The 25291-nt window shown below is 37.5% G+C and overlaps 1 protein-coding gene across 1 annotated transcript; it reads left to right on the forward strand.

The window, feature by feature from the left end:
• The first annotated feature begins 560 nt into the window (after positions 1-560).
• LOC108478321 (uncharacterized) lies at positions 561-25202 on the forward strand. Its single transcript, XM_017780774.1, has 2 exons — positions 561-796; positions 25061-25202. Exons 1-2 carry the CDS (start codon positions 561-563, stop codon positions 25200-25202), a joined length of 378 nt encoding a protein of 125 aa, XP_017636263.1.
• Positions 25203-25291: the final 89 nt, after the last annotated feature.

Consider the following 25291-nt stretch of genomic DNA (forward strand, 5'->3'; position numbering starts at 1 on the left):
TTGAAGCAAAGAAAATCTTAGAAGAAGTCCATGAAGGTATCTGTGGGACGCACGCCAATGGGTTCACAATGGCCAGACAAATCATGAGATTCGGGTATTACTGGTCTACAATGGAGGGATATTGCATCAACTATGCCAAGAAATGCCATAAGTGACAAATTTATGGTGACAAGATCCATGTGCCTCATTCACCTCTTCATGTTATGACTTCCCCATGGCCTTTCTCAATGTGGGGCATGGATGTCATTGGGCTGATCTCACCGAAGGCTTCTAACGGTCATCGTTTCATCTTTGTGGTCATCGATTATTTCACCAAGTGGGTGGAGGCCGCTTCATACGCTAACGTTACGAAGTCGACAGTCAGCAAGTTCTTGAAAAAGAAAATCATATACGGCATGCCAGAGGATCATATCTGACAACGCGTTAAATTTGAACAATAGCATGATAGCAGAGGTCTGTAATCACTTTAAAATTAAGCACCACAACTCATCACCATATCGCCCGAAGATGAATGGGGCAGTTGAAGGGCTAATAAAAATATAAAGAAGATCGTGGGGAAAATGGCTGAGACCTACAAGGATTGGCATGAAAAGTTACCATTTGTTCTCCATGCCTATCGAACGTCGATCAGAACTTCCACCGGGGCAACACCTTTCTCGTTGGTTTATGGGATGGAAGCAGTTTTGCCTATTGAAGTTGAGATTCCTTCTCTCCGGGTTTTATCTGAATTGAAATTAGACAAAGCAGAATGGGTCCAATCCCGGTACAACCAGCTGAACTTGATTGAAGAAAAGAGGTTGAGAGCTATCCGTCATGGTCAAATGTACCAAAAGTGAATGATGCAAGCTTACAACAAGAAAGTTCGCCTAAGAGTATTCCAGGAAGGGGACTTGGTACTGAAAAGGATTCTCCCTATGCAAAAGGATTCCAGAGGGAAATGGATGCCAAACTGGGAAGGACCTTAGTAGTGAAGAAGGCTTTCTCTAGAGGGGCACTAATATTAGCATAAATGGATGGTAAAAGCCTTCCCAACCCGGTAAATTCAGACTCGGTCAAAAATTACTTCACCTGAAAAAAAAAGATGGAGAGGCCAAGTCGAAAACCCGCAAAGGGCGCTTTGAGACCAAAGGGGCTTTGAGTTGTAAACCCAAAAAAGGGTAGCTCAAATTGTGATCGAGAATGGGAAATGTTGCAACCTTTATTCTACCAGAATTAATAAGAAAGAGGAATATTACATCTTGAAGGCATCAATGAAATACTTCGGACCTCCTAAACACACATTGGGCTCCCAAGAGTTTTCAAGCAGTCTGAATAAAGAAGCTCATGCTGCGATATCTGGAGCGCCAATTTTCCATCTTATACATCTTATGTACCTTAGTAAAATTTGTTATCTTGATTGATTTTCTACCTCGAGCTTCGTTCTCAATAAAGTTTCATTTTCCCCATTTTGATAATCTTTTTCAAAGAATTTCTTATTGAAATATTGATCAATGGACTAATAATACTTTCATAAAAGGAGTTCTACATATCACTCTAGAGGCTTCTAAGTAGTACAAGAACTCGAAACAGGTTAATTATTCAGAACCCACCAAGCTTAAGGGTTAGAGTTACTTGAGAAGTTAAAAGGTTTAAGTTAGGACTATTACTTCAGATGTCTGTTAAAGATATCAGTTAAACGAGAAGAAATATGTCAATAACAAACGGCGTGCAATAACAGCTGAAACAGAAAAAAAGAGACATTTCTCATGGCATTCTACATTCATACCAATGTCATTCATGGTACATCTAGTTAGGAGCATTTTGGTTCATTTTGATCATAGCATCCTAATTGTTTGACATAAGGATCACATCTAGCTAGGAGCTTTTGATTCATTTCGATCATAGCATCCTAACTATTCGGCATAAGCATACATACATGAAATCAATTTTACAGAATATGTTCCTCAGAGGACAGTGCAGTGTATCATTGAAGATACGAGTCTTATCTTCTTGAGGTAGCAAGGAAGCAGATTGAAAATTTACAGATCTTATCTCCATGTATCAGCTATGGAGCAGATCAAAAATGGAGAGTCTTATCTCTATGTATCGACTATGGAGCAGATTTTAGCCACTAGTTTTATCTTCCTGAAGTTACAGGAAGCAGACTGAAAATTACAGATCTTATCTCCATGTATCGGCTATAGAACAGATCAGAAATGACGAGTCTTATCTCCATGTATCGGCTATGGAGCAGATTCTAGTCACTAGTCTTATCTTTCTGAAGTTGCAGGAAGCAGACTGAAAATTACATATCTTATCTCCATGTATCGGCTATGGAGCAGATCAGAAATGCCGAGTCTTATCTCTATTTATCGGCTATGAAGCAGATTTTAGCCACCAGCCTTATCTCTCTGAGGTACCAAGAGAGCAGGTTGAAGATACAAGTCTTATCTTCTTGAAGTTGCAGGAAGCAGACTGAAAATTATAGATCTTATCTCCATGTATCGGCTATGGAGCAGATAAAAAATGGCGAGTCTTCTCTCTATGTATAGGTCATGGAGTAAATTTTAGCCACCAGCCTTATCTCTCTGAGGTAGCAAGAGAGCAGGTTAAAGATACAAATCTTATCTTCCTGAAGTTTGTAACACCCCTAACTCGTGACCGACGCCGGTGTCGGACACGAGGGGTTAACGAGACAAATCCTCTTAAAGTACCGACCAATTTGGCATTTCTGGACAGGCTGGAAAACTGCGTCACCGTCGCCTTAAAAATCATATCTCGAGTTCCAAAACTCGGAAACTGGTTTCGTAAATTTTCCCTGAATTTAGACTCATATATCCATCCATGGATTTATTTTTAGAATTTTTGGTTGGGCCAATTGGTACAGTTTATTAGTTAAAGTCACCCATGTTACAGGGATCGACTGCTCTGACCTCCGCGCGTTACAACTTGAATATCTTTCTGTACAGGGCTTTAATACTGGTGCCGTTTGTTTCTAATGAAACTAGACTCAAAATGGAATCTGTACATATAAGGCATGACTCCTAATTCTTTCTGGATAATTTATGGTAAATTTTCAAAGTCACGACAGGGGACCCAGAAATCGTTCTGGCCCTGTCTCACGAGAACTTTAATATCTCCCAGTATACTGCTCATATGGTCGTTTCGTTTCGTCCATATAAAATAGATTCATCAAGGATCAGTTCCATAATTTACTCACTATTTAATTCTACTTATACTATTTTTAGTGATTTTCAATCTCATCTCACTGCTGCTGTCCGCAACAGTTACTGCAGTAGACTATGCCAATTTCATGAATTTTTCCTTGGCCTTAATCATCCATCATACATGACACAAATTATGGCCACCTTAACAAAATTTGAGTTTCTAAGACTCGTGGCTATAGGTTCTAGCATCCCACTCGGCGACCACATAGGCCATTTTCACATGGCTTAAAGTTTACAATCCCACAAATCGACAAAATATAATAGCCTATACATGCCAAATGTTCTTCAACAACAAAAAAAAGTAATACCACAAGATTTCAGCGGTGTGATGACTTCAACGACGGTTCGAGCACACAACAAGACGAGTCCCAGTGACCTAAAATGGGTGACAAGAAAACACTGAGTGAGTTTACAACTCAGAAGTCATAAGCATTCGTCAATCCATCGATAAAATTACTACTACATGTACAACAAATGAAACTAGGTACTCGTCCATATCGAATCCATACCATAATACCTCGAACCTTTCGGTCCAATCTCGTACCAATTCATACATCCACATTTCATATTCTACACAACAAGATAATCGAAGCATTTTTACACATTAACTCATTTTCCAGCACAACCATACAATTTCAATCATCACATAGATTTAAGGCTTACCAATTCAACCCCAAGCATGGACGTATTTTCTATTCATCATGAGCTCGAGGTACTTACCCGATCCGCTGTCCGTGATCAACTCGATAATATCGCACACTCAGTGCCAATAGTGATGCAAAAGCATATAATAAGTCCGCACACTTAGTGCTATATAATCAGCTCGCACACATAGTGCTATATAATCAAATTCGCACACTTAGTGCTGTACAAATTTTAAATCCGACACTTAGTGCCAATCTTGTCACCGTGTCCATTTATACCCGCACACTTAGTGCCAAGACCAATCGTTATGCATTTTACTACCTTTATACATTCAACAATGGCATCATTCCATACACACATTTCCACTTACACATCAATTCATTAAACACAATTGCATATATATATTATGATCATTTAAATCAATGCCAAATATATGCTTTATGACTTACCTTATATTGGATGAAACGATTTCCAATCGACTACTCGATTATCTTTCCTTTGCCTTTGCTTGATTCTCCACCTCTAGCTTCTTGAGCTAAATTTAACAAATAAATTGGTTTTATCATTTGAGCATCGGAAGAGGAATTCAAGATGCCTAGCCAATATATAAATATCTACTCATTAGGCATCAAAGTCGATATGTACAAAATCATGAATCGAACTCAACACCTTAGTTAGTATTCCTCTTAGCGAATTTTCTAAGCCAAGAATAGGCATCAATATGCTTGCCTCTAACCGAATGCATGCACACCAATTTCCCCTCATGTGGCGAATATGCATGCCCATGTTGAGGCCGATTATGCACTTAATACCACACAAAACAGCATGCATTTTACTAACTAACGCATTACATATTGTAGCTCAATACACATCTCTCATGTACTACATAACCGAAAACATCATCCCAAGCAAATATATACCTTGAAATAGTATATATGTCATACCAATTCATCATGTGCAAACACATATTCAAAGCTCAAATCTTACCTACCATGCAACATGCATGAATCATACTTAATGGATATACCATGACCGAATACATCACAACACCATCATTTTGGTCATGATTAAGCAAAGAACTTAATGTCTCACTCAAAAATACTAAAAAGAAAGTCCAAGAGCCATCAATCCCCATCACATACACCATTAACAAGCTTCATATTTAACATGCAATGGCATTAACACAAAATCCACCTTGGCCAAATACCATTTCCATGGCATAACAAGGATTTGAACCATGGCTAACATGCACATCAAGTTAGCAACCAAAACAAGCATGAATCTCATGACACAACCTCAAACATACCTTAATCTTGATGCAAGTATAGCCAAATCCCCTTCTAGTTCTCTTCTAAACCAAGCATGAAGCAAAAATCCTCCCTTTTCCTTAGTATTTTCGGCCAAAGAAGAGAAAATGGATGAACAAAATTTTTCTTTTCTCTTCCACAATGCACGGCAAGGGGGGTTTCACTCACACACACACATTTTTTTTTTCTTTCTTTATTACCCATACTCATTTGTTTATTGTTTCTCCCTAGTGCACCAACAAAACATGTTTCATGACATGTTTAGCCCATGATTCCTTGTCATGGCGGCCACTTCATGTTAAGGGGAAATTTGACATGCAAATCCTTATTTTTGCATGCATTATCAACTAGTCATCCCACATTTCCCCATCATACTTTCAATGTTTACTACTAGGCCCTTTCTAGTGAAATTCACATTTATAACTCTAAATCGAAACATCAAAATGTCACACATGAATTAACACATATTATAGGCATCAAAATAAATTATAAATTATTTTTATGCCTCGGTTTTAATGGTCCCGAAACCACATCCCGACTAGGGTCAATTTTGGGATGTCACAACTCTCCCCACTTAAGAAATTTTCGTCCCCGAAAATCTTACTGAGTAAATAGGCTCGGGTATCGCTCTTTCATAGAGTCCTCAAGTTCCCAAGTGGCTTCTTCAATTCCGTGTTTATGCCATAACACCTTCACTAACGGGATTTTCTTATTGCGTAACTCCTTTACTTCACGCATCATAATGCGAACCGGTTCCTCTTCATAGCTCAAATTAGGTGAATCTCAATCTCGGATGGAGCAATTACGTGTGATGGATCGACTGTATCGTCAAGCATCGAGACATGAAAACGTTGTGAATCCTTTCGAGCTCGGGGGCAAAATTAATCGATATGCGATCGCCCAACTCGTTCGGATACTTCATATGGCCCGATAAACCTCGGACTCAATTTGCCCTTACGACCAAATCTAAGCACCTTCTTCCAAGGTGAAACTTTGAGAAAGACCTTGTCTCCAACCCGATATTCAATATCTTTTCTTTTCAAATCCGCATACGACTTTTGGCGATCCGGCGACTTTCAAACTTTCACGAATTACTCGAACTTTTGCTCGGCATCCTTAACCAAATCAACCCGAAGAATTTACCTTCACTAAGTTCGGTCGAATAATGGGGTACGGCATTTACGACCGTATAAAGCCTCGTAAGGCGCCATCTTAATGCTTGATTGAAAGCTATTGTTGTAGGCGAATTCAATCAAAGGTAAATACCGTTCCCATGAACCACTAAACTCAAGGATGCAACATCTCAACATATCCTCGAGTATTTGAATTATCCGTTCGGATTGACCATCGGTTTGGGGATGAAAAGCGGTGCTAAAATGCGACTTGGTACCCAAAGCATCTTGCAATTTCTTCCAAAATCGCGACGTAAATCTTGGGTCTCTATCCGACCACGATAGAAATAGGCACCCGTGTAATCTCACAATCGAGAAGCGTACAATTCCGCTAATTTGTCCATTGAAAAATCCGTGCGTCGGGGATAAAGTGAGCCGACTTAGTTAGTCTATCGACAACGACCCAAATCGCATCCTTCTTACTCACCGACAATGGCGGTCCGGATACAAAGTCCATTGTGACTCGATCCCATTTCCATTCGGGTATCATGATCGGTGAAGTAATCCGATGGCACTTGATGTTCCGCTTTCACTTGTTGACATATCGGACACCTTGAAACAAATTGAAATGTCTCGTTTCATACGGGCCACCAAAATTGGCGTTTGGTCATTGTACATTTTAGTACTACCCGGGTGGATTGACATTCGACTACAATGGGCTTCATTTAGAATTATCGAAATAAGTTCAATTCTTTGGAACACACAGACGACTTCGAACCTCAAACAATCGTCATCATCAATTTGAAACTCGATTCCTTGTTCGAACACACTCGGCCCGTTTTGCAAGCAACTCCTCATCAACTTTTCGAGCTTCCCGAATTTGATGAGCCAACAATGGTTTGGCCTTCAATTGGCTACTAACACATTGTCGGGTAGAATAGACAAGTGTACATTCATCGTCATAAAGCAAATAGTGATTTCCGGCTTAAGGCATCCGCAACCACATTAGCCCTTCCCGGGTGATAATCAATGACGAGCTCATAATCCTTTAACAACTCGAGCCATCGCCTTTGTCGCAGGTTCAAGTCTCTTTGGGTCATCAAATATTTGAGACTTTTGTGATCCGAATACACATGGCACTTCTCACCAAATAAGTAATGTCGCCATATCTTTAAAGCGAATCGATGGCGACCAATTCGAGATCATGGGTCGGATAATTTTTCTCATGTGGCTTTAGTTGCCTCGACGCATAGGCCACAACTCGCCCTTCTTGCATCAATACGCAACCCAACCCAAGTAGGGATGCGTCACTATAAATGACAAACTCTTTGCCCGATTCGGGTTGCACTAGAATTGGGGCTTCAGTCAAATAAGCTTTCAGTTGATCGAAACTTTTCTGACATTTCTCCGTCCATTCAAACTTAACATCCTTTTGGAGTAGCTTTGTCATTGGCGTGGCTATTGTCGAGAAACCTTTTACAAATCGTCGGTAATAACCGCAAGCCCCAAAAGCTCCTAACCGGTAACATTCCTTGGTGGTTTCCAATCGACTATGGCGAATTTTGTTCGGGTCCACCACGACACCGTCACGGACACCACGTGCCCCAAAAGCTAACCTCTTTCAACCAAAATTCACATTCTTGAACTTTGCGTATAACTGCTTATCTCGTAAGATTTGCAACACTAGCCTCGGTGTTCAAAGATGCTCGGTTTCATCTCGAATAGACCGAATGTCATCGATAAATACAACTACGAACCGATCCAAGTATGGCCTGAAAATTCTATTCATTAAATCCATAAACACCGAGGGCATTGGTGAGCCCAAACGGCATCACCAAGAATTCGTAGTGACCATACCTCGTTCTAAAAGCGGTTTTGGGTATGTCCGATTCTCGGACCCTCAACCGATAGTACCCGACCTCAAATCTATCTTTGAAAACACCGAGGCTCCCTTTAATTGATCAAACAAATCGTCAATTCGTGGCAATGGATATTTATTCTTTATCGTCACTTTATTGAGTTGACGATAGTCGATGCACAACCTCATGGTTCCGTCCTTCTTCTTCACAAACAATACAAAGCGCCCATGGAGAAAAACTTCGGTCGGCGAAACCTCTATCCGTCGGTTCTTGCAATTGAACCTTCAATTCCTTTAATTAGTTAATGCCATACGATACGGGGCTATTGAAATCGGCGTAGTACCGGTACAACCGATGCGAATTCCACTTCTCGAACCGGTGGCAATCCGGTAACTCCTCGGGAAAAACATCGAATACTCACAAACCACTGGTACCGATTCGAGTTTCCTTTCCGTCTCTTTACTTCCAAACACATACGCAAGGTATGTTTCACACCCTTTTCACGTACCTCGGCGGTCATAGAAGATATCATCATTGGCGCTCCTTTTAAATCGATGAGACTCGACTCGGACTACCTCATTATTTGTACTCCTCAAATCAATGGTTTTCCTTTGCGATCCACCTTTGCATCATGTACGATCGACCAATCCATACCAAGAATAACATCGAATTCATTAAATGGTAAAAGCATCGATCGGTAGGAAAACAGATTCTCGAATTATTAGGGGCATCTCTTGCACACTTTATCAACGAGTACGTATTGACCCAAAGGGTTTGACACTCGAATTACGAACTCGATAGACTCAACGGTAGAGTCTTCTTGGATGCTAAAGTTTCACATACATATGAATGAGTAGAGCCGGGTCAATCAATGCAATCACACTAGTATCAAAGAGAGTAAAAGTACCGGTGATAACGTCGGGGAGGATGCCTCCTCTCGTCTTGCGGATGGCATATGCTCTAGCAGGAGCTCGGGTCTCGGATCGAACAGCCGTGTCGGTGGCTCCCCTCGATTACCGCCCTACCTCCTGAAACCCTCGGGGTCTACCTCTAGTGTCGCCCCACTAGATCTCGTGACCTTGCATCTTATTCTTCTCATCTAGCTCGTGCAATCCCTAATGAAGTGGTCCTTGAACCGCATCCATAACAGCCCTATTAATGAGACTTACCCCAACATTCACCTAGGTGTCGTCTTCCACATTGGGGCATTCAGGTCTCTCTTGACGATTATTGCCCACACTAGCTCTTGAAGTAGCTCGGAGTCCGTCGATGGTCGGGTTCTAATGGAAATTCCATGATCGTTCTCGACTTCTTGGTGTCCTCCACGAACCTCTTTGTAGCCGAGAACGGAGCTTTACTCGTCGATCTTTTACGGTAATCTCTTGCTTCAAATTCAGCCTTCTTCTTCTCCTTCCCAAGTTCTTCCGCCTTGCGAGCTCGTTCGACTAGTGTCACGAACTCCTTTATCTCCAAAATTCCCACTAGTAACTTTAACTCTTCATTCAATCCTTCTTCAAATCTTTTGCACATCGCAACCTCATCAGCCACACACTCCCGAGCATACCGACTAAGTCTTACGAACTCATGTTCAGATTGAATCTGATCATCCGGCCTTGCTTGAGTTCCAAGAATTCCTTACGCTTCGATCGATGAACCGTTGACTAATGTATTTCTTTGAAATTGGATTGGAAGAAATCCCAAGTAACTCGTTCATTTGGGACTATGGAAATTAAAGTCCTCCACCAATAGTAAGTGAGTCTCTTAACAAGGATATAGCACACTTAAGACATTCGTCGGGGTGCATGACAGTTCATCTAACACTCTAATGGTGTTATCGAGCGAACTTCGGCCTTTTAAGCATCATCAATAACTATGGCCTTGAACTCCTCCCCACGCTTCCTAATCAAGTCCACGGTGGTTTACTCGACCTCACAGGATCGATGAATCGGAGGCATTGCGGGCTCTTGGGGTGGAGTGTTTAAATTGGGAATGGTTGGACAGTAGGGTTGGTTCGGGCATATTGCGCGACCCACTCATTCATCATAGTGAAGAAGGCTTGTTTCGCCCTTCATTTTGATTATTCGCGGATGACCGAGGCTCAACAGCGGTGTCCCTTGCGCAGAGCAGCCGCTACACTTTCAACGTCATCCGCCAAGGGTCTCTCTACCCGGGTTCCATCGCTAATTAAAACAAAAATTTCAACCGTCGAAGTCATCACATTATTAAGCACTATCAATTTGGCATGTATAGCTAGACTCACACGCGCTATGGTAGTCCTAGAACCGACTAAACCATAGCTCTGATACCAATAAAATTGTAACACCCTAACTCGTGACCGGCGCGGTGTCGGACACGAGGGTTAACGAGACAAATCCTCTTAAAGTACCGACCAATTTGGCATTTCTGGACAGGCTGGAAAACTGCGTCACCGTCGCCTTAAAATCATATCTCGAGTTCCAAAACTCGGAAACTGGTTTCGTAAATTTTCCCTGAATTTAGACTCATATATCCATCCATGGATTTATTTTTAGAATTTTTGGTTGGGCCAATTGGTACAGTTTATTAGTTAAAGTCACCCATGTTACAGGGATCGACTGCTCTGACCTCCGCGCGTTACAACTTGAATATCTTTCTGTACAGGGCTTTAATACTGGTGCCGTTTGTTTCTAATGAAACTAGACTCAAAATGGAATCTGTACATATAAGGCATGACTCCTAATTCTTTCTGGATAATTTATGGTAAATTTTCAAAGTCACGACAGGGGACCCAGAAATCGTTCTGGCCCTGTCTCACGAGAACTTTAATATCTCCCAGTATACTGCTCATATGGTCGTTTCGTTTCGTCCATATAAAAATAGATTCATCAAGGATCAGTTCCATAATTTACTCACTATTTAATTCTACTTATACTATTTTTAGTGATTTTTCAATCTCATCTCACTGCTGCTGTCCGCAACAGTTACTGCAGTAGACTATGCCAATTTCATGAATTTTTCCTTGGCCTTAATCATCCATCATACATGACACAAATTATGGCCACCTTAACAAAATTTGAGTTTCTAAGACTCGTGGCTATAGGTTCTAGCATCCCACTCGACGACCACATAGGCCATTTTCACATGGCTTAAAGTTTACAATCCCACAAATCGACAAAATATAATAGCCTATACATGCCAAATGTTCTTCAACAACAAAAAAAAGTAATACCACAAGATTTCAGCGGTGTGATGACTTCAACGACGGTTCCGAGCACACAACAGAAGACGAGTCCCGGTGACCTAAAATGGGTGACAAGAAAACACCGAGTGAGTTTACAACTCGAGAAGTCATAAGCATTCGTCAATCCATCGATAAAATTACTACTACATGTACAACAAATGAAACTAGGTACTCGTCCATATCGAATCCATACCATAATACCTCGAACCTTTCGGTCCAATCTCGTACCAATTCATACATCCACATTTCATATTCTACACAACAAGATAATCAAGCATTTTTACACATTAACTCATTTTCCAGCACAACCATACAATTTCAATCATCACATAGATTTAAGGCTTACCAATTCAACCCCAAGCATGGACGTATTTTCTATTCATCATGAGCTCGAGGTACTTACCCGATCCGCTGTCCGTGATCAACTCGATAATATCGCACACTCAGTGCCAATAGTGATGCAAAAGCATATAATAAGTCCGCACACTTAGTGCTATATAATCAGCTCGCACACATAGTGCTATATAATCAAATTCGCACACTTAGTGCTGTACAAATTTTAAATCCGACACTTAGTGCCAATCTTGTCACCGTGTCCATTTATACCCGCACACTTAGTGCCAAGACCAATACGTTATGCATTTTACTACCTTTATACATTCAACAATGGCATCATTCCATACACACACATTTCCACTTACACATCAATTCATTAAACACAATTGCATATATATATTATGATCATTTAAATCAATGCCAAATATATGCTTTATGACTTACCTTATATTGGATGAAACGATTTCCAATCGACTACTCGATTATCTTTCCTTTGCCTTTGCTTGATTCTCCACCTCTAGCTTCTTGAGCTAAATTTAACAAATAAATTGGTTTTATCATTTGAGCATCGGAAGAGGAATTCAAGATGCCTAGCCAATATATAAATATCTACTCATTAGGCATCAAAGTCGCATATGTACAAAATCATGAATCGAACTCAACACCTTAGTTAGTATTCCTCTTAGCGAATTTTCTAAGCCAAGAATAGGCATCAATATGCTTGCCTCTAACCGAATGCATGCACACCAATTTCCCTCATGTGGCGAATATGCATGCCCATGTTGAGGCCGATTATGCACTTAATACCACACAAAAACAGCATGCATTTTACTAACTAACGCATTACATATTGTAGCTCAATACACATCTCTCATGTACTACATAACCGAAAACATCATCCCAAGCAAATATATACCTTGAAATAGTATATATGTCATACCAATTCATCATGTGCAAACACATATTCAAAGCTCAAATCTTACCTACCATGCAACATGCATGAATCATACTTAATGGATATACCATGACCGAATACATCACAACACCATCATTTTGGTCATGATTAAGCAAAGAACTTAATGTCTCACTCAAAAATACTAAAAAGAAAGTCCAAGAGCCATCAATCCCCATCACATACACCATTAACAAGCTTCATATTTAACATGCAATGGCATTAACACAAAATCCACCTTGGCCAAATACCATTTCCATGGCATAACAAGGATTTGAACCATGGCTAACATGCACATCAAGTTAGCAACCAAAACAAGCATGAATCTCATGACACAACCTCAAACATACCTTAATCTTGATGCAAGTATAGCCAAATCTCCTTCTAGTTCTCTTCTAAACCAAGCATGAAGCAAAAATCCTCCCTTTTTCCTTAGTATTTTCGGCCAAAGAAGAGAAAATGGATGAACAAAATTTTTCTTTTCTCTTCCACAATGCACGGCAAGGGGGGTTTCACTCACACACACACATTTTTTTTTTCTTTCTTTATTACCCATACTCATTTGTTTATTGTTTCTCCCTAGTGCACCAACAAAACATGTTTCATGACATGTTTAGCCCATGATTCCTTGTCATGGCCGGCCACTTCATGTTAAGGGGAAATTTGACATGCAAATCCCTTATTTTTGCATGCATTATCAACTAGTCATCCCACATTTCCCCATCATACTTTCAATGTTTACTACTAGGCCCTTTCTAGTGAAATTCACATTTATAACTCTAAATCGAAACATCAAAAATGTCACACATGAATTAACACATATTATAGGCATCAAAATAAATTATAAATTATTTTTATGCCTCAGTTTTGTGGTCCCGAAACCACATCCCGACTAGGGTCAATTTTGGGATGTCACAAAGTTGCAGGAAGCAGACTGAAGACTTACAGATCTTAGCTCCATGTATCGGCTATGGAGCAGATCGAAGATGGCGAGTCTTATCTCCATGTATAGGCTATGGAGCAGATTTTAGCCACCAGCCTTATCTCTCTGAAGAAGCAGGAGAGCAGGTTGAAGATACAAGTCTTATCTTTCTGAAGTTGCAGAAAGCAGACTGAAAATTTACAGATCTTATCTCCATGTATCGACTATGGAGCAGATTTTAGCCACCGGCCTTATCTCTCTGAGGAAGCAAGAGAGCAGGTTGAAGATACAAGTCTTATCTTCTTGAAATTGCAAAAAGCAGACTGGAAATTTACAGATCTTATCTCCATGTATCGGCTATGGAACAGATCCTAGCTATTGACCTTATCTCCCTGAAGTTACAGTGGGGCAAGTTGAAGTTACGAACATTATCTTCTTAAAGATACAGTAGGTCTACTTAAAGAAGATGAGCATCAAAAAAGTCGAGGATTTGGCAAGACTGGGCAAAATTGGCTCTATTTGAAGTCTTTGCTCTATTCTCGTTACACAACAACGCGCAAAGAGGGGCAGCTGTAGACCCAATTTATAGCCCGGGCCCTAATTTACGAACCCAAAATACAAGGGCCCGATAAGCCCAAAGTTTTAGGGTTTCAGAAACCCTAAGCTACCCTAAGCACCGCAGCCAGGGTAATCTCTAAGTGCCGCACAGCGCACGTCTCTCTGCACTACCTCCGTAACATGCGCCACTCTACCTCCACGTCAGAGTCTACACCCACCACACACCTACAAACGAGCAAAGGAGGTTGTAAATATCGGCTATAAAGCCAAATCAAATGAACTGTAAAACATATCTTTTTTTTCGATTTTTGGACATACACAATAGCAGAACATACAAGAGCAATTCATATCAATAAAAAATCAGATTGAAGGCCCAGAAGGTTGTTTTTTATTATTTTCCGTTTCGCATTTTTTTCCTCTTTTTTTTGGTTTTTCTTGCTTTCTTTTCCTTGCAAATTATTTTTACATCGAAATTAGGGAAGAAGAAGCTTACCTAGCCTTACCCCGTGGTTCGGTGTTAAAGATAGAGACGCAAAAGCGCCGATGACCCTCGTGCGCGGCCTCCCATAGCAGACACGAAACCCTAGCAGAGAGTGAGTCTCAAGGGGGTTTTGAATTTTCTTGAAAATAATCTGCAAGGCTGTTGTTTTTGGGGGGGTTCTTTTTTTTTAGCTTTTACATATGGTTAAAACAGTACCGTTTGGTGCTGGGCCCACACGTTTGACCCAAAATGGGGGATTTGAACATTGAGTCCCCCCTTCGTGCCAGTGATCAATTGGGCCTTGCTTATATTTTCTTTGATTCTTTAAATTCATCCCTAGAAGTTGCGTGTCATTCCAGTTTAGTCCATGTCTAGGTGCAACGTTTTGGGCTTGGGGAATTTGTATTTTTAGTCCCTACTTGTTTGTGTGTATCTAGTTCAAGTCCTTGATTTTGTTCTAATAATTTGATTTGTTTAAAACTATCCTCTGGATTTTGTTTTTGTTTCAATGGAGTTCTTTTTAGTTTTTAATTCATTCACTCTTTTTAATTTATTTATCTATTTTAATATTTTACGTGTATGTTTTTTCAAAATTTTATTTTGTAATTTGTGTATTTTAAATTTTCTTATATATAATTTATTTCCTCTAAAATCCTATTTTACTATATATTTATTATTATTTTTTAAAAACACTATTATTCATTATTTTTAAAAACACTATTATTCATTATTTTTATATATTATTCTTATTAAGCTTCTACTTTATGGGCATTATATGTTGTTAATAAACATTTTTATGATTATTGATTTTATATTATATAGATTGTAATTCATATATATTCGTTAGCATATTTTTATATGATGGTATTTATAATTCATTTATCTTTGCCTAGTATGTATATCATTTGCTTTAAATTTGGCTTTGAGCAAGCGTTGCAATTTTTATGTACATAATTCATGTCGCATGTTTACTAATTTTAGTTGTAAATTGTTTTGTACAGCATTTATGTTAAATTTCAGCTTATAATATTTGTTTTGAAATTCATTTATATGATAAATTTTGTATTTATGCATTAATATTCATATATTCTGCATTTTGTGCATTGTTGCTTTTATGTATTTTAATTTTTATATTTGTACCTTTGTATTACAGCTGATGAACGGTGAGCTATGATATCTATTGTTTGTTTCAAATTGTTCATTTCATTTTTTTCCATTTTCAAATAAATCGAATAAATGTGCTCCACCGCTTTTATAACTACCTGCATTTCGAAAACCCTCTCAACATAAGGAAATATTTCGTATCTAGAAGTTTGAGAGATTGTGCCCAATCGTGCTGGGTTTCAGTTTTTCATTCAACTAAAATACGGAATATCTTTTTTTTTTGAAATTTCGTCCATGTTTTCTTAAACTAAAATGAAGCAATATCTCGTGTTTGGAAGCTTGAGAGATCGTGCCCAATCGTGCTGGGTTTCGATTTTTCATTCGACTAAGATATGGGAAATCCTTTTGACATTTCATCCATGTTTTCTTAAATTAGAATGAGGCAATATTTCGTATTTGGAAATTCAATAAATCGTGCCCAATCGTGCTGGGATGTGATTTACCGTTTGGCCAAATAACCCAATATCCTTTTGAAAATTCAAATGCATGAGTTTTGGAGATTACGAAATGATCTTGTATTGAGGGTTTGAAATATTGTATCCAATCGTGCTGGACATGACATTTTATTCCTTCTGAACGAGAGAATCTTGACATCCAATTCAAGTTGTCTAAATGTTTTAAGGGAGTTGAATTTCAAAAAAATTTTCAAATTTTCGACATTAGGACAATAATTGATCAATACGTTACCAATTTTGGGCGTTGCAAGGGTGCTAACCCTTCCTCGTGCGTAACCGACTTCCAAATCCATTTTCTAGTTTTTCGTAGACCAAAAACATTGTTTTAATAAACCAAAATGCTTTATTAAAATGATTGATCAAAAGGTGACCCAATCACACCTAAACAAAAAGGATTGGTGGCGACTCTATTTTCGTTTTAAAGTCGACCTCTGTTTTTCAAAATAAAACTGGTTTCGACAGTAAGCACTGCAATAAGCGACATTACGGTGAATGTAGATTAGTGAGCAGAGCTTGTTTTAAGTGTGGATCTCTTGATCATTATTTCTGGGACTGTCCAAAAAAGTTTACAGCTGAAAGAGATCAACCGGCGAAAGTAAGCAATACGGCTACTAGAGGAAGACCACTCCGAAACACTGGAAATATGAGTGGTAACTGAGGTGCTATGAGAGATTCTACTGTGAGATCTTAGGCACGAGCACCTACTAGAGCTTATGCTATCCGTGCACGGGAGGAGGCATCATCGCCAAACATTATTACCGATATTTTTTCTCTTTTTGATACTGATATAGTTGCATTGATAGATCCTGGATCAACCTATTTATATATCTGTATGAATTTAGTATTTAAAAAGAGCTTACATGTCGAGTCTACAGAGTTTGTAATTAAAGTATTGAATCCCTTAGGCAATTCTATTTTAGTTGATAAAATTTGTAAGAATTGTCCTTTGATGACTCGAGATTACTGTTTTCGGGTTGACTTGATGTTTTTACCGTTTGATGAGTTTGAGTGATTCTTGGTATGGACTAGCTGACTATGCATGATACAGTTGTGAATTGTAGATGAAAGACTATCAAATTGAAATGTCAAAACGGTGAAATTCTTCAAATTAAGTCTGATGATTCGACTGAATTACCTACTATGATATCATCTATGTTAGCTCAGAAATATATGAAAAAGGGATATGATGCATATCTTGTATATGTATTGGATACAAAGGTGTCTGAATCAAAGATTGAATCTGTACCTATTGTCTGTGAGTTTTTGGATGTATTTCCAAAAGAATTATTAGATTTGCCACCGATCAGAGAGGTTGAATTTGGTATTGACTTAGTACCGGGAACAACACCAATATTGATAGCTACGTACAGAATGGCTCCAATAGAATTAAAAGAGTTGAAAGCTCAGTTGCAGGAATTGACAGGCAGAGGTTTTGCACAATTGATTTATTCTCCCTGGGGTGCACCGATATTGTTTGTAAAAAAGAAAGATGGCACGATGAGAATGTGTGTAACACCCCCTACCAGTATTTGTCGCCGGAATAGGGTACTAGGCATTACTGGAGTTTACCAAATTAAATTTTCTGTTATTACGAATTAAATATTATTCATTTACCGAAACATGTTATGACGTCCCTTAGATGGGCCTCTGAAACCCAAAATATACAACGGGACCAAACCGAGATTAAATCAAAATCATAGGGAATTTTTCGTAAAACCCCAATTTTTTTATTAACTCAATATAACCCTTTTATAGATATCTAACCTTCCCTGCAATTTTAAACCTAGACCAATCCAAATCAACCAATCTAATTGAACATATTTTCAAGATAGATTCATGCATATCCATAAGATAACCTCATCACATACTAAAACTAGGATTTGTTAACCATACCAATGGCTAACTTTACATTCATTTCACATTAACATTTACTTTATTAACTTATACATGCCATTGATTTCCAAAATAAAGTTTCTTGATATACCAAAATGGTGAGGTTGATAGTGTGATGTGTCTCCGGCCGAATCTGACCTCCGAGCTCTTAATACTACAAAATAGGGAAAAAGGAAACAGGGTAAGCACGTTGTGCTTAGTAAGCTCTTGTAACAAGAATTATACTTACCTAATATTTTCAATACAATATAATAAATATTCATACATCCATTCAATTTACCATTTACCTATCACATACAAACTCAACCAAAACATTAATCAAATAGCATCATATAAGTTCAATAAAAAGATTAATGATTGATGAGCTCATATATTCCATGTTTTCTATTACCCTTATTATTTCCCATATTTATCCCATTTAATTTCTCGAAATTTCGATGGATTTTTAGAGGTACACTTTTAGTGTACAATTTCGAGTCCATCAATTCATATTCATGTGTGCACATTTCCATTTCAGAGAGCACACTCCCGCAAACCTCATTCTTACAGTGGGATTACCAGTCCAGGCTAAATCCCCTGTAATATAAACTCATAGAGTATTGTCGGGATTACCAGTCCAGGCTCAATCCCCTGCAACGACAATTACTCTAATGAGCTTGGATCTGAATTACCAGTCCAGGATAAATTCAGACCCTAATTTGGATTACCTGTCTGGGCTAAATACATTTTATACATATTCTTTGGGAGGGCTATATCACGATAGGATCACCCATCCGGGATAGATCCTTTTTACCGTCAATTCTTTTTCAGAGATCCATCGAATTTTCCTTCCATTCAAGTGGGATTTCTTCCCCTTTTATCAAATATATTACTATTTCATCAATTTTCATACAATAAACATTCAAATCATATTAACATCAATAACATACATTTCAAGCATTTAAGAAAATAATTCGAGTTACACGAATTTACCTCGATACTTGTTCGTATAAAAAAATCTATTAATCCCAAACTTTTTCCTTTCCTCGATCTAGCTTCGTATTTGAATTTTTTGGATCTAGATAAATAAATTTAATTATGAATTTAATACATTTCATGTTCATATGTAACATTCTCTATAATTCCACTATTATTTATAGTTCATTCAAAACTATCTACTTGAGTCGTAGTCACTAAATTATTTATATCTCAACCTATAGAATTCCAAATTAAAAACCACTTGATGTTTCTGAAACTAGACTCAAATACCTCTCTACCATAGAATTTTTAGAATTTTTGGTTAAGCCAATAAGTACAGTAAAATCTTCAGACTTACCTGCATTACTGGCATCGAGCGACTTGACCTTTCTTTGCTAAAAATTAATTATCTCTTAGTAAAAATTTTGGATTGTAACATCCAGAATTAGGGCCTAGTCGGAATATTGGTTTTGAGACCACAAATTTGAAATAGAAATAATTATTTTATGATTCTCATGAGGTCTATAATATGATTGCATACTTGTGTGAAAATTTCATGAAGAAATTTCATTGATAAAGTGTCCAATTTGTCATTTAGGACTAAATTGCAAAAGTTGCAAAACGTGAGTTCTAGAAAATTTAAGCATGAAATTTTCATGGATATTAATTAGAGGTCCTTAAATAGCAATTTTCCCAATTTCTATAATTATGGACAAAAATGGGCATGAATAGGAAAATTTTGAAAGAAATGCTTTAAGGGCATTTTTGTCATTTGGTTAATAAAGGAATAAAAAGGGAAAAATAAGTCAAAATTGTGTTCATCTTCTCCATGCCATAGTTGAAATTCTCAAGCTCTCCATAGTTAGGGTTTTTCAACTTTTCAAGCTTGAAAGTAAGTCAATTCTAGCCCCGTTTTTTATGTTCTTTGAATTTTTTAAGTCCTTGAAACATGATCTATCCATTTTTAGCCATATTTTGAGCTAGGGTTCATGTATGAAACTTGATCCATGTGTGAAATGTTTGTATTTTGATGTTTAATGGAGGAATATGAAAGGTTGATGCATGATAAACATCTTTTACTAAGTGGTTTTTCATGAAAACACCTAAAAAGGACCTTTTTGTAAAAGTTGTAAAATAAGTGGTTAAAAATATGATTTGAAAGAAAATATGGGCTGATATGGGTATGTTATAAGTTCGACTAGACTTGGGTATCAAAGAAAATGAACACATTTCATTTTACGAGCTTAAGGACTAAGTTGTAATTATGTGAAAGTTTAGGGGTAAAATTTTAATTTTTCCAAAGTGTGATTTATGGACTATTTTGAACAATGTGATGATTAAATAAGCTGAATTGCTATTATAGATCAAGAAAAATGGAGTTCGGACCTAGATCGGGGAAAGAACAATATTTTGGACTAAATCGAATAAATTATCCATATTTTGTTCCGAGGTAAGTTCTTGTGTAAATAATGCAATGATATATCATGTTTTAATATTTTATTAATGTATGAGTTTCTATGTTTAATTGTTATGACGAGTGTATGAACAGTGTTATGGTTTATGAGAATGGCATTATGAACGGGTTCGATAAAGATGTGACATCGAGAAAATCCTGTTTGAACCTTAGGAATAATTTAGGATACAATGTGACATGTCACTAGGAACTATGTGAATATGAGTTCATGAATATATGTGTAAATGTGACTATGTGAATTCGGGTGCTAGTCTTGTACGTTTTACTAGTGGCTGGGTAGCCCGGCATGTGTTGCGGGTACCTATCAACTTGTGTGAGCAGCCCGAGTAGTTACGTCCTAACTGTTAACTTGTGTGAGCAGATCTGTGATTAGCTCGAAAGCGAGCAATATGTGATTGTGATTTGAGGTAGCATGTGGCTACGTTTGAAGCACTATGTGCAACTCTTCCGTGTATCCGATAGTATTCCGAGTGTTCAACGTGTAAACCTGTAAGCTATTCGACAAGTAAGTCGATGATGTGGAAGTATGACAATGTGTTATGAGTTAGGATAGGTATGTACGATAAACTCATATGAATGAGCTCAATATGTGATGAACTTATGGTAAGATCGAAATTGAGTAAGTTATGCCTACAAATTAAGCTATGCCTATGAATTTATGATATCACATAAGTAAATTATGTTATGTCAATGGTATTTATCCATATGATTATGTTGCTATTTATTTCCATGTTGCATGCCATCTTAGATGAATGAGTAAATGAGCAATTAAGGGTGACAAATGGCTTGGAAAATGGCCTCAAATTTGTCCACACGGGTAGACACAAGGGCATGTATCTAGGCTGTGTGTGACACACAGTCTGCCCCATAGGCGTGTGGTTGGACCGTGTGTCCCCTGCACCCTAATTAATGCAAACAGAATGCTCAGTAGTAAACACATGGGCAGAGACATGGCCATGTGTCTCAGTCGTGTGAAGGGCACGACCTTAAGACATGGGCGTGTACCCAGGCCGTGTGAAGTCTACACTTGATTTTAAAATTTAATTCGCCATACGACCTAAGCACATAGGATTGTGACTTGGCGTGTGTAACCTTATTTTAGTTGATGTCGTCATAGTCAAAGAGTTACACAGGCTGAGGACACGAGCGTGTCCTAAGCCACACAGGCGTGTGTGGCCATGAGGCCTACCTATACGGGCGTGTGACTCTCCAAAACAAGAAAATTTTCTAAGTGTCAAAAAGGTTCTGCAAATTCTCGATTTAGTCCCAAACAGTTTTCGGTGTATATTTGGGGCCTCGTAGGCCCTTTTAAAGGGACAAATTGTATGTGATTGAAGGTTTCAGAACTGGATGAAATTTTATGGCCCGGTTTCATGTGAATGTTTATGTATTAGTTTAGTAACACCTCGAACCTTGTCCTGGCGTTGGATACGGGCAAGGGCTGTTACATGAATGATGTTTCAATTTGTTTCTATTGAAAATAGACTCATTAATAATTTAAACATGTAAACTTTAACCCCTAATTATTTTTCTCCAATTTTTGATGGTTTTTCAAAGTCAGAGCAGGGGAACCCAAATTCACTCTGACATTATCTCACAAAATTTATTATATCTCATGATTTATAACTCCATTTCTTACACTATTTCTTTTATGAAAAACTAGACTCAATAAGCTTTAATTCCATATTTTGTTCATCCTCTAATTTGATTTACACAATTTATGGTGATTTTTTAAAATTAGCCTACTGCTGCTGTCCAAAACTGTTTTAGTGCAAGATGTTTATTACCATTTTTTCCCTAAGCTTTTAATAGATGATAATTTCGTCCCTGCTCAATTAACCTCTCAATTGAGCTGATTTTTCTCAATTAACACTTTATTCTATCACTTTAAACTACTTTATAACCTTTGGGAATCAAAATTTCAGCACTAGACTTTAATTCTAAACTTTTTCATAGTTAGGTCCTAAAAATCAATTTCTATTGAAATTACTTAATAAAATCATCTCATAAACAAATTAAAGCTTCAATTTCATGCTATTTCATCATAAACTTACAGCACTCAACCATGGTGACTTTCAACTTCATCCATGAAATTAAAAACTAATGAATTTAATAGTAGGACCTAGTTGTAAAAGTCTTAAAAACACAAAAATTACAAGAAAAAGGCAAGGATTAACTAACTTGGTGCAAAAATTATGAAATACCAGCTTAAAGAACCCCTCCTATGGGGTTTTGGCTGACGAGAATGAAGAGAAATCACAAGAAATCTACATATTTCCATATTAGTCCTAATTTTATTTAGTTAATTATGTAATATTCCAATTTTGCCCTTAAATCATCCATTTTCTTGCTGATTTCATGCACTTGCTGTCCAGCCCAAATAAATTTTGGGTCTAATTTCCTTTTAAATCCTTTCTCATTAAACACTTAAGCTATTTAATCATCGCGCCACTTTTACACCTTTTCCAATTTAGTCCTTTTCATTTAATTGACTACCCAAACATTAAAATTTCCTAACGAAATTTTAATACCAAATTACTAGCATTTCATAAATATTTATAAAAATATTTTCGACTTGGTTTCACAAGATCAAGGTCTCGATACCTTGTTTTTACCCAATTTCTTCAATAATTTCTTTTTTTTCTAGCTAACCACTAAATCGGTAAAATTTTGCTATCGATATTTTCAGAAAATTTTCCTATCATATCAATATTCATGAAAAAATATTAAAATAAATTTCTCTCTAAATCAAATTTGTGGTTACGAAACCACTATCCAATAACCTTGAATTTAGGCCATTACAATGTGTATCGACTACAAACAGCTAAATAAAGTAACTACAAAGAACAAATACCCTCTACCACAGATTGATGATTTATTTGATCAGTTGAAAGGGGCTACAGTATATTCAAAGATTGATTTGAAATCGGGTTATTATCAGTTGTGAGCTAAAGATTTGGATGTGTAGAAAACCACGTTCAGAGCAAGGTACGGACATTATAAATTCCTGGTTATGCCTTTTAGATTAACTAATGCTCCTGCATTTATTGTGGACTTGATGAACTGGATATTCAGATAATATTTAGACAGATTTTTTGTTGTATTCATTGATAACATTCTGATCTATTCATGAGATGAATCTGAACATACCGAACACTTGAGAGTTGTGTTACAAACTCTACGTGATAAACAACTATTTGCAAAGTTCAGCAAATGTGAGTTTTGGCTCCATGAGGTTGGATTTCTGGGACATATTGTTTCAGCTGATGGTATTAGAGTTGACCCAAGTAAGATTTCTGCTATTTTTGATTGGAAACCTCCGAGAAATGTGTTTGAAGTCCGTCATTTTCTGGGTTTAGCGGGCTATTACTGAAGATTTTTGAAAGGATTCTTGATAATTACGGCATCGATGACACGACTACTTCAAAAAGATATGAAATTTGAATAAAAAATGTCAGCAGAGTTTTGAGCAGTTGAAAGTATTGTTGACTGAAGCACAAGTTTTGGTTCAACCGGAATCGGGGAAAGAATTTGTGATTTATACTGACTCGCCATTAAAAGGTCTGGAATGTGTCCTGATGCAAGAAGGAAAAGTTATAGCTTATGCTTCTTGACAATTGAAACCTCATGAAAAGAATTATCCGACACATGACTTAGAGTTGGCTGTAATTGTGTTTGCATTGAAATTTTAACGATATTACTTATACGGTGAAAAATGTCACATTTATATGGATCAAAAAAGCTTAAAATGTCTAATGTCACAGAATGATTTGAATCTGCAGCAACGAAAATGGCTTGAGTTATTGAAAGACTATGACTTTGTGATTGATTATTACTCGGGAAAAGCTAATGTTGTTGCTGATGCCCTAAATCTTTGGTTGCATTACGAGCAATGAACACCTAGTTGATGATTTGTTATGATGGGTCTATATTAGATAAATTAAAAGCTAAACCAGTATTTCTTCAACAAATCTGTGAATCTCAGAAAAATGATCATGAATTGCAAGCTAAACGAACTCAATGTGAGAATATCCCTGATTCAGAGTTTAAAATTAGAGTTGATGATTGTTTAAGGTTCCGGAATAGAATTTGCATACTGAGAAATTTAGAACTCATTCAGAAGATTTTGCACAAAGCATACCATAACTACTTATCTGTTTATCCGGGAAATTCCAAAATGTACAACGATTTGAAACAGTTTTATTAGTGGCAAGGTATAAAAAGAGATATATCAGAGTTTGTTTCTAAATGTTTAATTTGTCAGCAAGTCAAAGCTGAAAATCAAGTACCACCGGGTTTACTACAGCATGTGATGATTCCTGAGTGAAAATGGGATAGAATTACAATGGATTTTGTGTTGGGATTGCCCCTAACACCGAAAAAGAAAGATGCTGTAGCGTTTCATTGGTCCGTATGAGATTATTGAGAGAATAGGGTCTGTAGCGTATCGACTAGCTTTACCGTTAGAACTTGAAAAGATTTATAATGTCTTTCACGTTTCTATGCTACGTTGATACAGATTCGATCCGTCACATGTGATTTCTCTGGTAGATGTTGAGATTCAAGCTGATTTGACGTATAGTGAAGAACCGATCAGAATTTTAGCTCGTGAAATCAAAGAACTGAGAAATAATCGCATAGCCCTGGTAAAGGTTCTTTAGCATAAGCACAGAATCGAGGAAGTTATGTGGGAACCCGAGGAAGCTATGTAAACATAGTACTCTAACTTATTCACTAGTAAGATTTTCGG

The sequence above is a fragment of the Gossypium arboreum genome, chromosome 7 (assembly GCF_025698485.1).
Source record: "Gossypium arboreum isolate Shixiya-1 chromosome 7, ASM2569848v2, whole genome shotgun sequence".
In the NCBI taxonomy this organism is placed as follows: Eukaryota; Viridiplantae; Streptophyta; class Magnoliopsida; order Malvales; family Malvaceae; genus Gossypium; species Gossypium arboreum.